The 14,486-nt window shown below is 39.7% G+C and overlaps 1 protein-coding gene across 1 annotated transcript; it reads left to right on the top strand.

Annotated features, from left to right (window-relative positions):
- The first annotated feature begins 887 nt into the window (after nucleotides 1–887).
- Nucleotides 888–6,688, top strand: LOC147867164 (C2 and GRAM domain-containing protein At1g03370-like). The gene is made up of 10 exons (XM_087339666.1): nucleotides 888–1,392; nucleotides 1,559–1,903; nucleotides 1,994–2,986; nucleotides 3,258–3,440; nucleotides 3,741–4,024; nucleotides 4,132–4,248; nucleotides 4,425–4,696; nucleotides 5,055–5,244; nucleotides 5,515–5,793; nucleotides 6,322–6,688. The coding sequence occupies exons 1-10, from the start codon at nucleotides 888–890 to the stop codon at nucleotides 6,532–6,534; spliced, it is 3,381 nt and encodes a 1,126-aa protein (XP_087195792.1). The 3' UTR covers nucleotides 6,535–6,688.
- The last annotated feature ends 7,798 nt before the right edge of the window (nucleotides 6,689–14,486 follow it).

Here is a 14,486-nt window from a genome sequence, read left to right as displayed (position 1 = left end):
AATTACCCCTAACTTTGTTTGCTTGCCACGGTTTATGCTTTCATGGGCATTTTTAGTCGAGCATTTATAGTTGCATTGTGTAGTGGGATGGTTTCGAACAAAATATGGACAAACAAGATTTAGCTAGTAAAAAATAGCTGAACACAATGAGTATTGTTCACTTTATTCGGAATGTACTAACTTTTTACGCTAGGAAAGTAGAAATGCACAAATTTGTTGATGAAAGTTGTAAATGAAGTGGGCTTCTTGGGACAATTTGCAAATCCGTGTCAAAGAGATTTGTCGGGCAATGCCCGGGGATCTACGACTATCCAATTAAAACCCTGGTCAAACTCAATGATGGAGTTTTCAAGCACATGAGAAAGGGTGCTTCTAGGGGAAATCGAGCGAGTTTGATGTGGATGGCGAAATAGACAGTGGAAATGCATGTCAAGTGTCAAACATGTACAACAAAGAGTGAGACGGACAAGTCTCGATTCAACACACACACACACACACACACACACACACACACACACACACTCTGGAGACAAGTCTTGTCTGATGCAAGAGTGTGCACACACACACACACACACACACACACACACACACACACACACACACACACACACACACACACGCCCACAGAGTGTGCATAGAGACGAGACTCCGATGGTGTGAAGGATTAGTTGGGGCTCTTCAAATCAAATGAAAGAGAAGAGTAATGTGGAAAGCTTGACACACATATAAATTTAGAAGCATTTGTTGCACGCGTCAAATTGGAGACGTCATTACTTCTCTTGGTTTGGGGGGCCTTGGTGGCTTGGGTAAAAAGTTGCCACGTGTCACACCCAATTGCTCTATTTTCTATTTTCTATTTTCTTCTTAAAGCAACATAGCATTCTTTGATGACTTTAATCTTACAAGGAAAATCATCATCATCATCATTTTCTTCTTCTTCCATAATGAAACTAAGTGTCCAACTCCTCCAAGCTAGAAACCTATCAATCCGTGGGACCAAACATGGTGGTCACCACCACCATCATCATCATCATCGGTGGCCGCCCCGAGTTTATGCCCTTATCAAGCTCGGCGACTCGACACTCAAGAGCTCTATCTCCACCTCGACTACCTCGGCCCATCCTCAAGACCTCAATTGGTCTGAGGACAAGCATTCCGATTCGTGTTCGAGTACCATTACCTTCTCGTGGTCCGAGGAGTTCATCTTTGATGTCGGCGATCTTGGGTCCGAGATCCGTATTTCCATCTGGCATGTTCATGACGGATTCTCAAGCGATACGTTCCTTGGTAGATTCCATGTGCCGGTTTCGATTGTTCATCAGAATATGGTCATCTCTTCGGCTTGGTATCCTCTTCAAAAGCGAAACAAGGGGTCAAGAACCCCCGTGACCGGTATGTATAACCTAATATATTGGTTTTGGCTTTTTTTTTCTCGTGATTTGATAAAATCTTCATGGTTCATGTTTGATCTCCACTTAATTCTTCATCTAGGTCAAGTTTTCAAATCATAGTTCTCATGTGTTCCCACCCCTTAAGCTTGATGTTATTGATAGGATAGCCGGTGAAATATGTGTTGGATTCGCTTTGTCTGGGAAGGTATTGGCATCACCAAGTAATCAATTATGTGATACAACTGCTAGTTCATCCTCGGTTAACACGACTCCTGAGCGTACTTCAGTTCCTCAAGCTCTTTCTTCAGATTCGTTGCAATCATTGGATAGTTCAAGCTCACAAGATGACACTACTTCTTCTCTAAATAATGTCGAAGAAGATCACAATATAGGTTTGGAAAAGGTTTATAACTCAAGCCCTTCTAATGTTGTTGAGGGCATCTCACGTTGGATCTCAAATAGGGTGTTGTCAAAGGTGGCCATGAAGGAACCCAACAAAGAAGCTGATACTAGCAACCATGGTGTAAATGAAACATCCAAAACAATTATAAAAGAAGTTGTTAGCAATGATGAAAAAGAATCATCGAACGTAATGGTACAAGAAGTTGTTAGCAATGCAAACTTCGAAGGCACATATAATTCATCTGATAAAGAATCAATGAGATTGATTCCTCTCTCATTCTTTGATGATAATGATGTTGATACTAATGATGACGACGAAGAAGGTGCTAATATATTAGAAGAGATGCCACCTCCATTAGAAGGTGGCATTTTGATTAATGGCACTTATGATGTGAGTGCAAAAACCATGAACAAAATCCTATTCAAATCGGGGTCCGAGTTCCAAAAGGAGGTGTTAGAGCTCCAAAAAACTACGGATTGGATTGAAGGTCCTTGGATCAAAGGTGAGCTTGGGATGCCAAAGCGTGTTGTAACATACACTAAAGCAGCCACTAAACTCGTAAAAGCAGCAAAAGTAATAGAAGACCATATGTATACACAAGCAGATAAGAAAGGATTTGTAGTCAACGTATCTGCAAGTACCCCAGATGTTCCCTATGGAAAAACGTTTCGCACTGATCTCCAATATTGTATTTTCTTAGGGAAAGTCGTGAAGACATCGTATTTTCGAGTATCATGGAATGTTTTCTTCCTAAAAAACACCATGATGAAAGGGATCATTGAGAGTGGTGCTCGTCAAGGGTTACAAGATAATTACAAAGATTTTGTGGGGGTACTTGAGCGATACGCAAAACCCTTGAAACCTCCAGAAGTAGTAGAATCTTTGGATAAAGAAACTATTGTTAAGCCTAATATTGACCAACAAGCACTTGGGTTAGAGAAGTTGGCAACTAGAAATAAGTGGCAAATTGCATTTGAATATTTTTGTAATGTGAGGGTTTTTGTAACCCTTGTATCAACCCTTCTACTCATTTTAAATATTTATGTTTCTAAGTCGGGTGTGAAACTTGGGATTTGGAAACTTGAATTATCGGATACTTTGTGCGAACTCATCCTTTCAGCCTTGTTGGGTGCACAAATGGAATATCTGATCTCAAGAGCAAGAAAATTACTGTGCGCAAAGCTTTATAGAGGTGAAAATTATGACTATTTGAAGTGTGATTTCTTTTGAAAGGGGGAACCACCCAAAAAACTATTGAACTTGTTGGGTAGTCACGAGAGTACCATTAAGGTGAAAACATCAACTACCATAATTCCCCTATGTAGTAGCAAGTTTACATAGGGCTATTATGGGAATAGTTGAGAAAACCTTAAGAGAAATTTGGTGGTTTTAAGAGCCCCTAGTTTTGAATGGTTGGGCCCATATGTTGATAGTAACACTATATTTGTTTTATATATATGTAGGGTCTGATCATGGAGTAAAAGCAAAGGGTGATGGATGGATTCTCACTATGACATTGGTTGAGGCTCAAAATGTTCCAGCATCTGACGAGGTCGGGGTACCGGATCCATATGTTGTCTTCACATGTAGTGGGCAATCAAGAACTAGCTCTATCAAGTTGCAAAATTTTAATCCGATTTGGGAAGGTAATCATAATTGGTATTATTATGTAACTTAATTGAGATCAATCCCACATATATGGCTTTTATTTGTTTTTCTATTGGGTTTCATCCATTGTATGTATGTGGTATTTGATTAATCCCCCATATAATTGTTTTTGTTTTATGTTTGGATCAATTCACGATCTGACCTAGACTTTTCCCTCTTTGAACTAGGATGAATTTCGTTCCTATGTAGTTATTTTGATGCCAAACTATATATAGCTCTCAGGTTTTCCATTTTTACCTAACCCTACTAAAAAATTGTTTTGTTTTCATTTCATTCAGAGAGATTTGAGTTTGATGCAACCGAGGAGGCACCATCAACTGTGAACATAAGAATATTTGATTTTGAGGGTCCATTTACAAAATCAGAGTCGGTTGGATATGCGGAAATTAATTTTTTGAAGCAAACACAAGAAGACTTGGCTGATTTGTGGGTGACATTGGAAGGGAAAAATGCACGTGCAGCGGGGTGCAAAATTCACCTTCGTGTGATTCTTGTCAACACGATTGAATCAAATAATGTGGGGGATTACATCCAGAAAGTAGAGAAAGAAGTTGGAAAAAAGGCATGCATGCTTTTACACACATGTGCACATGTATATATGTGTACAATTGTTTTGGTTGATTGTCTATGGTTTCTCATTGATTGTATTTTATATCTTTCTTTTCCTAGATTACAAGGCAATCGTTTGTGAAGAATGCATCCTTTCAAAAGCTCTTTTCGTTGCCTTCAGAGGAGTTTCTGGTGAACGATTTTTCATGCTCGTTGAAGCGGAAGTTTTTGCTTCAAGTGTGTCTCTACATACTAACATAACATATTCTATCTACACATCATGATAATGCACACTTCTAAAGAAATTGGCAATTGAATGTTTACGTATATAATGTGTTATGGGTTTTTAATCTCGAGAATGTAGAATTGAGTTATGTTCTGGCCTAAATCCATCATCTATTTTATAAATATAGGGACGGCTCTTTCTTTCACCTCGGGTATTGGCATTCTATTCAAACATTTTTGGTCATCGAACAAGGTTTATCATTTTATGGGAAGATGTTGATGAAATAAAAGAAGCATCACATGCCTTTGGTTCCATGGCATTGTTGCTTAATCGCTCGATTTTGCTTTATACCAAGAAAGGTAGAGCAAGAGATGCTCAACATGGCGCCAAGAGTATGGATGAAAAGGGGAGATTCAAGTTCCAATTTCAATCATTTATTCATTATAAACCTGCATTCAGGTAACACCTATTTGATACAAAACATTTACACCTTTGTGGTAAAAGTTTATTTAAAAACTTTTTGAGTAGTTTTTAATTGGGCTTTAAACATAACTTATTTTACTTCATGGCGGTGATTAGCTTGGAATTTCCTTGCCCGCAATTCTCTCAAAGAGGGTGACACTTTCGTTCTTCAATATAATTCTCCTACAAAGATATGTGTAAAGCCTAAGGTTTAAAAAGGCCATGATGTCCTAATGTATGATGTTGGATATATGTATAGTAGTAGAAGGTTGAAAATCATATATATGGGGGGTTAACACAATTTGTTTTATCTTGGGATTGCTCTTCATGGCTTAATATTCTAAATATTGTGTAGAACAATGATGGTGCTATGGAACTATCGAACTCTCAGTCCCGAGCAACGAATGGATATGATTGCAAATATTGAGCAAGGAGAAGACTCTTGTGTGAATGCACAATATAGACAGATAGATGAACCAGAGACATTTTTGGGAGTAGATGAGGCCAATCTTAGCCAAGTTTATTCTACTGAGCTTCCACTTTCTGTAAGTTGATCTGTTTGAAATAATCTTGTTTTGTTTAGGGAAAAACACAAAACTACCCCCAAATGATTAGACATTCTAGATTTTTTATTATCGAAGGTTATATTGGATATGTTTTATATTACTAGTAAGGGGTATTTTGGAGACTAGGGACATTGTTGTAGTTTTTGGAAACTTATGAGCATTTATGATTAGTATCCAAAAAGCAATTTTTTTCTCACCCATCATTTTGAGGTTGATTTCATGTTTTTAAAGCAATATTCAACTATCTAGGTAAATTCCATCATTACAATGGATGAGAACGAGAATCTAGAAGGAAGAGTGATGAGGAAAATGGGTCGACTAAATTATTTTGCCACACCATGGGAATCTCTAGATGACGATAAAACAACTCAACAAAGGCGTGTTAGCTACAAACTGAGCAATCGAATCTCGTTATTTGCGACCAATGTGACATGCATTCAGCAGAAGAATGTACGAGACGACGGACATGCTTTGTTTATTGATGAAGTGTTGACTCTCCATGATGTTCCATTTGGAGATAACTTCCAGGTACCATCCCTTGCAGTATCTCAATTTAGTGTTGTAAAGCTTTTATTGACTTTGTTTTTGAAGCTAAATACGTTTACCTTGTTTCTCTTGGTCGAGGCAGTAAGACAAAATTAGTGATTGTGAAATTTGATTAGGTTTCATTTGCCCTTACTGTTCTCTTAGAGACATCAATATATATCATTCTTCTTCATTCTCTTTTGTTACTGTAATAGTGTTGTGTGCTATATGACTCTTTCAAAGATTCACAATTAGTAGTTACCAATTTTACGATTGTTCTTGCACTTATAACCCATAGTTAGTCATTGGAGATGTAACAAAAAATCTAATTGTTTGAAACTTAGGGAATGGCTTAAAACAAGAGTTTCAATTGAAAAGATAGTTATAGTAATGTTAATTTCATTGGGATGCTAATCAACTTCATCTCATTAAGACAACTCAATAAAGATATTTTGATACCTTTTCTTATTATCAATTTTTTGCTTTTATCATTTTTGAGTAAACTAATTGTCTTCTTGATTAATATTCAAGGTTCAAATCCGCAAGGAGGTCATAGATAATATTTCATTGAGCCCATTGACAAGTCACTGTAAAGTATTGATGGGTGTTGCATGGCATAAAAGTTCAATGTTCCAAAACCAAATAAGCAAGAACATATTTGAAAGGTACACGAAACATATTAAAGAAAGCATCGATGTTATGGTAGAGGAAATTCTCGGCCATCGACATGATTTCAAGAATTGAATAAGAATAGGGATTGGTTGTTTTTCTAGAGACTGCGAGAATGCTCAATTTGGATCGTGAATTAGTGAATTAGTGTCCTACCAATAGTCCCAACCGTATACACAAGTTTCGTAAATTTTTTGTATATAGGAATAAAAATTAATCTATGTAAAACAAAAGGTTCAGATTACATTTATCTCCTATTTACATTATGAATGAGATGCCAAATTATTTTGTGATGTTTTGGTGTCTTATCAGCTATGCCAAATTTGCCTTGATATTATTGTTATATATTTTTCTATGTTCATGTGTTGGTGATGTTGTTATTACTATTTTCATTAGCCTTTTCTGCGTGAGATTAGTATAGCATATCAAGGTTTGGTTTTGGTGGTTTGCACTTTACACAATTTGCATTTTCATTTAGTTTTTCATCTTATTTATTTCATTTAATTTTCTCATATGTGGTGTGCAACTACGAGATCAATTGATGGTATGTCAAGGTAGGCGGCCTTCAACATGGTGTTGAGTGTATATGTGCCCAAAATCTGTACTATTAAATTCTGTTTCATGTACATGATGGGGTTGACTTGTACTTATTTTTGAAGGTGCACACAAACTAAAACTGCATATTGAAGCATTGGAGTTTATAAGTAAAGTCTTATAAGGTGCTTTTGCAACATGAATGTCCAAAAATACTATATGTTGAATGTCCAAAAATACTATATACTTCTAATAAATAATTAAGGAACAAGCTATACAATTCCACATTCAATGGATAAATAAAATAGAGTGGTGTGTGTTATGTATGCCGTGAGATAGATAAATATACTTTATTATCTTATTAAGAGGTCAAATATGATGCATGTGACAAAAAATAGTGTTTTCTCGCAATACATGTGAAAGTCAGTAGAGATGGAGGTATTGCATGTACATTGGTCATAAATGGATTGTAGATCCTGATCCGATCAAAGTACAACCCGATTGGCATATATGTACTCATGAAAACACATGGCTACGTAAGGTCAGTTGGGACCCTTTGCAATGGACATGGCGTGATCCCTACACGGGGCAAGGAAGCAAACCCATCCCTTTCTTCCAATTCACAACTAGATTGGGTTGCCACATTCTAGCTGCTCAAGCCGCTCGAGAACTAGCTCCTGCAAAGGTCTGGCATACATTTCAAGTTCCCTCCGCAATAATCACCAAGTTTTGGCAGAAAATCTGGAAGCAACAACACGTGAGGCGAATTACCACTTTCCAATGGCTGTTAATACATAAGTCCCTACCGGTGGGAGCATGGCAACGTGGGAACCTTAGCTCTCCTAATTGTGTAGAGTGCCCACATGCAGTAGAATCCATACGACACACTCTGTGGGACTACCCAACGTCCCATTGAATATGGCGGGGGGTTGGCTGCTTGTTGCAATTATGCCAGGTGCAAGGTTCAATCAAGTGGGGAAATATATGTTGGCTATCATGGCATGCTGCAATTGGCCGATACGAGCATCAGGAGGAGGGGATGATTTTGGTGATAAAAGCACAAGAGGTCCTTTTCTCCTCCAGCGGCATTGTCCACTCTATTCCACTTAATGACAAATCTCAAGAGGTGTTGGAATTGGTCAGCCCAATAACCCTTTGGATTCTATGGAAACAACGATGTAGGCGAGTCTTCTCCGACCAAACCGCCCATCCAACAAGGTTACTGCAAGAGATATGGAGTGAAATTGTAGCCACTCTGAAGAGCCAATATGATGGCCTTAAGGGCGGCTCCGAGGGAGTTGAAAGACAACGCATAACCTTCATCCAACAATGGTCGTCCTCTCCCTTTCTTGAGTCAGTGGGCATCCACATAAGATGGAACTATCGCGTCCCTTTAGGGATTTGTACATAACTGTCTCATTTGTAAAATTCTAGACATGGTTAAACATAACAATAACAATAATACATAGATAGTCTCATACATTAGAATGTGAACAATTGATCTAATATTTAGGGTTTGAGTTAGAGAGAGAAAGGTTTATCCAACTCTCTACTATTATACATGGATTATCCAGTATCAACTGGTCAACTTCACGGTTTGCAAATGCAAGACGGACATGATTTCGTGGCTCAGGCATATGCAGATGATACATCATTCCTGTTACAAAACAATCCAAATGATATGAGGGTGATTACAAATGCCTTCAAATTGTATGGATTAGTTGTTGGATTGCATGTTAACGTCAACAAGTCCAAACTCCTACCCTTGACACCATATAGTTGGTATCAACTTTTGTAGCTAGGTCAAGTTGTTAGCCCAAATGAAATGGTTAGACATCTTGGCTATCCATTGGGATGGAATGCAACAGGGAAAAGAAAGGCTAAATGGGTTCTGCAAAAAGTGGGACAAAAGCTGAGCTATTGGAAGATTGCAACATGGCCGCTCCATGTTAGATTGAGGATAGTGCAATCTATATTCATGGCTTACATGCAATATTACTTAATTATGATTGATTGGTTGAAACACATGATACAAAAGATTAACTCTGAAATCATAAGCAACTTTTGGTGCTCTAAGCAATCGCATAGAGGTATACGACTCCTATCATGAGAGAAGATATGCACTCCACGATTGAGTGGAGGGCTAAATATTCTTAATTTGTAATTGCATATGTTGGCTAGAAAAGCTACTTTACTACCAAAAATTGCTGAAAAAACATTGCCTTGGGCAAGAATGCTATCAGAAATGTTTGATAATTTGAAAACCAAGTCATTTGCCTCATGGGATACTAACCATTGGGATGTAGTGTTTGGAAAGATTGACGACTACATCAAAGGTTGTTCGTTTAGCTCAAAGCTTCTAAAGCAGTGGAAGGAAGTATTGCTATTTGGACAAATTCCGTGCGCCCTATCCAACAATGCCTATTTTCTCTAATGGACACGATTTTGGGCCCTCTGGACCATTTGGACAACCCACAATAATAAGGTCTTTGATCGAAACCAACTGCATGAAGTTAGCTTCTTTAAGCAATCCCCCTCTAAGTGTCCAACAGAAAAACGTGGAGCAATGAATGCATGTATGATTCAATTAAAGGAGTGTTTGCTTGAAGTTTTCAAGGACAAAGAGTGGTTGGTCACACACAAACGATGAGAAGGTGGATGTTTATAATCCTCGACGAAAGCAAGGTCAAATCTACGATATTTGGCAATGGGAAAAAGAGTACACTCAACATCAGCTTGTGGCCCAAATCAATCAATCATGTTACCCTAGAAAATTTGCTTTGATGCAACCAAAGAGGAGTCATGACAAAACTTCCAAAATTCGAAGGTGGAGAGATTACTAGTGTGTGTGAAAGATTTCGATTTAGAAAGCAACACTACCATCCATTTTTGAAGGAGCAAATAACTCCATGATGTAATCCACTAAGATATTTGGTGTCTCTTAGACGTATGTTACCTTCATGATGATCGTCGTCAATACACATGCCTATCCGATGTGTGCAAAAGGAGAGGTGTTTACTCACTTTTGAGACTTCAAAAATTTTCTAGAGAAAGAAACTAACTTGAAGTATGATGTCTATGGCCCAACAATGTATTTATTCCATACCTCCAATGAGGGATAAGCTGAAAGTTCACATGTCAATACATGTCGGCATAAAATTGAAGCTGCATGTACCATGATCAACAAGCCAAACATACCACAATCGTATTGGGCAAAAGCAGTGGCTATGTTTATTAATCAATGTCTTAGGGCAGTATACATGTTGTGACCCCACATGAGGGATATTACGAGAGGAAGCTGAATGAGATATAGACAATGCTCGAACCCAAGTCAAAGAAATGTAATTTCTTTAATTACTCTCTTGAGAAGAAGGGCTAGAGATTCTTCAACACTATTGCCCAAAAGTTCATGTTAATCAAGATTTAGCAATCGATGAAATGAAATTGTAGTACGATCTAAATTCATACACACATATGGTGACCTAGGACATCTCCGATGTCATCATCAATATCGAATCTATTCAAGCACCTCTTGAACACTTGAACCCGACTTTGATCTTGACACAAGTACAATATTCCCATAATATGATGAACATACGTGTCTTACCTATCAAAACGCTACATCGAAGTGGCCCATGATCCTTTTTGAACCAAAGCGATGGATGAAGAGATGCAAAACGTAGGACCTCCCCCCTTCTCCTACATATAATACGGCCATCAATAATCCAAGGATTTACGCGTGAACCTATACAAGGCTCAACTTGTCATGAAGGGCTATACTTAAATGTAGAATGTCGATTATGGCGAGACCTTCACATCTACGAATAATATGACAACAATTAGGACCATATTAGTGCTAATTGTAGTGAAAATGTGACAACTCCACCAAAGGGACATAAATAATGCCTTCCTCCAATGAGAGCTTAATGAAGAGGTCTAAATGCAACCACCACCCTGATTCCAATCAACTTGTCATGAAAGGCTATGCTCAAATGTACAATGTCGACCTATACAAGGCTCGACTTGTCATGAAAGGCTATGCTCAAATGTACAATGTTGATTATGGTGAGACCTTCACATCTATGAATAATATGACTACAATTGGGACCATTTTAACGCTAATTGTAGTGAAAAGGTGACAACTCCACCAAAGGGACATAAATAATGCATGAAGTCCTCGAAGGAGAGCTTAATGAAGAGGTCTAAATGCAACCACCACCCTAATTCCAATCAAAATATCATAACCTCACTCGTACATAGTATGTTGCCTCAAGAAACCATTAAATGGTCTTAAGCAACACCCATGGCTATCCAAGTTAGACAACTCCCTCTATGTGGAGGTTGACTCATACAGTACTATATTCTTCCTCTTTGTAGGTTGATGACTCTAATAATCAAAGGAGAACAGTAATTACCTACAATCAAGAAAGTGAAGTCTCTAACCACCACGACTTTCAAAATGTATGAATATGCACACACTTCTCTACTTTGTTGGTATAAAAATCATTCTCACCACTCGTGGTATCTTGATATTGCAACAATATTGCATTTTGAATGTGTTAATCGAATTCGGTATGAAGGATTACAAGCCTTGAAGCACAACCTGACCTAACCATAATTTCAAGATTCAATGAAGTGGGAGTCTTCATTCAAATCTAAGGCTACACGTATGCACGACCCAAACACTAGTCCCATAGATTGAAGATAATTTCAAGATTCACATTCTTACTGGGGGAGCAATGCATGGATTAGCAAAAAGCAACATGCTGTGTCTCTATCAAGAACATAAGCAAACTATAGGGGCGCAATCATCATCACGTGTGAAGCCATGTGGCTTCAATCGGATCTTCAATGACTTTAACATTCTCATCATTGGCTTGATTTAACTATAATACTGCAACAACTTTAGTTGCAATATACCATTGGTAAGGGAACAAGTGTTTCGTGCTCAAACTTAGCACTATCATTTTTTTTTTAGTAACACTTTTATTACTAGTGGGAAACCTCAAAGTGAGGTGAAAACCCACAAAGAATAAAGAAAAATATACAAGTGTCAATTAGACACTGAAGAGCTTAAAAGCATTTTTCATGGTTGTGAGAACAAGCAATACATTCTTCATGCATTTTTTATGCCCTACCTTTGTCGCATAAGATGTGGTGTCTTCACTTGTCTCTACATAGCCAGGTCACTTAACCATTTATCATGAGTCGTCATGTGATTGGACACTGTAAAGAATCAAGAGATGGATTCTTGTGAAGCGGAATAGGTGTGAACTGTGTGTGTATGTGTGTATGAGATAGAGAGAGAGAGACACACACACACAGAGTATACGCAAGTTTAAGTATATTAGCAAAGGAGAAAGACTCAACATTCTACAAGGTGGGAGGAGGGTGCTTTATGTAGTCACCCTCTCTCTTCATTAACTACAAGGCTCATGGAGCATGGGGAATGTGAAAGCTCATAAGTTATGTGTCATAGAATATGATTCTATGACTCATACTAGATGCTAGAATACAAAGTGGTGACATAATGGTGACTCTTGACCGTTGGAGTGTCTCTTCACTCTCAAGGTGAGTTCACACACTAGACCAAGTTGAGCTTGATTCTCAACACGCCCCCTCAAGCTCAAGTCGGGTCGATTTCAGACTGTATCCGAAATCCGCTTCAACTTGCGTTCTGGAGTCCGCGTCAACTCGTGTCGACTCGCATGTATGCGGAGTTGCGGAATCCATGCTCCAGCTTGCGTTGTGTGTAGTTACGAAGTCTGTGCTTTGGCTTGCGTCTTTCTTCGCGACTTTGTTGCGTGGTTGCGGAATCTACGCGTTATTGTGTAGTGTCTTAAGTACTCCCCCTCAAGCTTGGCAGGTCAGGGATCGTCAATCCGAGATCGGTCATGAATTGCCATAGCTTGTCGGCTCCTAAGGCTTTGGTGAAAATGTCAGCCGTTTGAAGATTGGTGCTAATGTGTTGTAGGTCAACATCGCTAGCTAGAACGCGCTCTCGGATTAAGTGATAGTGCACTTCGATGTGCTTTGTCCGCGCGTGGAACACCGAGTTCTGAGCCAGATAAATACTGCTCATGTTGTCGCAGTAAAGGGAAGTCGGATCCTTGATGGGTACGCCCAGATCCTTCAAAATCTTCTTGAGCCATATAGCTTCACACGCAGCTACGGCTGCGCCCCTGTATTCTGCCTCCGTACTCGAAAGAGCGACGGTGGGCTGCTTCTTGCTACTCCAGGATATTGCTCCGTTGCCGAGGGAGAAAACAAATCCGGAGGTTGATCTTCTATCAGCTTTGTAGCCGGCCCAATCGGCGTCTGTGTACCCCTCGAGTCGTATTGGCATCACGGTCTTGCAGAGGATGTCGTAATCCATTGTGCCGCTCATGTATCGTAGAACTCGCTTAGCGCAATCCAAGTGAGTATCACGCGGTGTTTGCATGAATTGGCTAAGGAGACCGACCGGATAACTGAGATCAGGTCGTGTGATCGTGAGGTAGATGAGACTCCCGATGAGTTGCCAATACTGAGTTGGCTCACACGCTTTGGTGACGGAGTTCGCATCTAGTTTGAGATTACGATCGAGCGGGGTTGCCATGGATTTGCACTCAGCCATCCCGAACTTGTATAACAAGTTGAGGATGTAGTGCCGTTGAGAGATCATGATTCCGACCGGAGTCCGAATTACCTCAATGCCGAGGAAGTAGTGGAGCTCCTTCATGTCCGTCATCTCGAACTTGTCGGAAAGGAGGGATTTCACTTTATTGATTTCGACAAGATGCTCACCTCCAATGACTAGGTCATCCACATATAAAATGATGATGATTGGACTTGCGGAATCGCTTCGTATGTAGAGGGAGTTGTTTGGTTTTGACATACGGAAGCCGATTTGATGAAGATATTGCGTTATCTTCGAATGCCAAGCACGCGGTGCTTGCTTGAGGCCGTAGAGTGGCTTCTTGAGTCGGCATACAACTTTCGGATGGGTGCTTGAGTTGAAGCCGGGTGGTTGGATCATGTACACCTTCTCTTCTAATTCGCCGTGTAGAAAGGCGTTCTTGACGTCCATCTGATGGAGGTGCCACCCTTTCGCCGCGGCAATCGCAATTACGGTCCGCACCGTCGTCATCTTTGCCACCGGGGCAAAGGTTTCTTCGTAGTCGACGCCATGTGTCTGAGCGTATCCTTTCGCTACGAGTCGAGCTTTGTAGTGGTTGACGGAATCGTCCGCGTTGTACTTCACTTTGTAGATCCATCTGCATCCGATCGCCTTTTTGTGCGGTGAGGTGGGAACGAGATCCCATGTCTCGTTCTTCCGTAGTGCCTGCATCTCCTCGGTCATTGCTTCGATCCATCGCGGGTCCTTCGCGGCTTCGGAAAAGGTTTCCGGCTCCCGTACTGTTGCTACCTTCACCATAAAGGCGTAATGGTACGCCATATAATCGTTGTAGCCAAATCGGCTTACGGGGTTCTTTTCACGAGTGGATCGGCGG

This window comes from Azolla caroliniana, unplaced genomic scaffold (genome assembly GCF_043228905.1).
Source record: "Azolla caroliniana isolate FFs.n. ecotype wild unplaced genomic scaffold, voAzoCaro1.0.p SCAF_2, whole genome shotgun sequence".
Lineage (NCBI taxonomy): Eukaryota > Viridiplantae > Streptophyta > Polypodiopsida > Salviniales > Salviniaceae > Azolla > Azolla caroliniana.
The sequence above is the reverse complement of the archived record's forward strand: the minus strand, read 5'-3'. Positions and strand labels throughout refer to the sequence as shown.

Excerpts from the sequence above, each read along its gene's own strand:
- LOC147867164 (XM_087339666.1), top strand. The coding sequence starts at position 888 with ATGACTTTAATCTTACAAGGAAAATCATCATCATCATCATTTTCTTCT. Across the intron at positions 4,249-4,424 it reads AGCGGAAGTTTTTGCTTCAA|GGACGGCTCTTTCTTTCACC; the intron begins GTGTGTCTCTAC and ends TTATAAATATAG. Across the intron at positions 4,697-5,054 it reads CATTATAAACCTGCATTCAG|AACAATGATGGTGCTATGGA; the intron begins GTAACACCTATT and ends AATATTGTGTAG.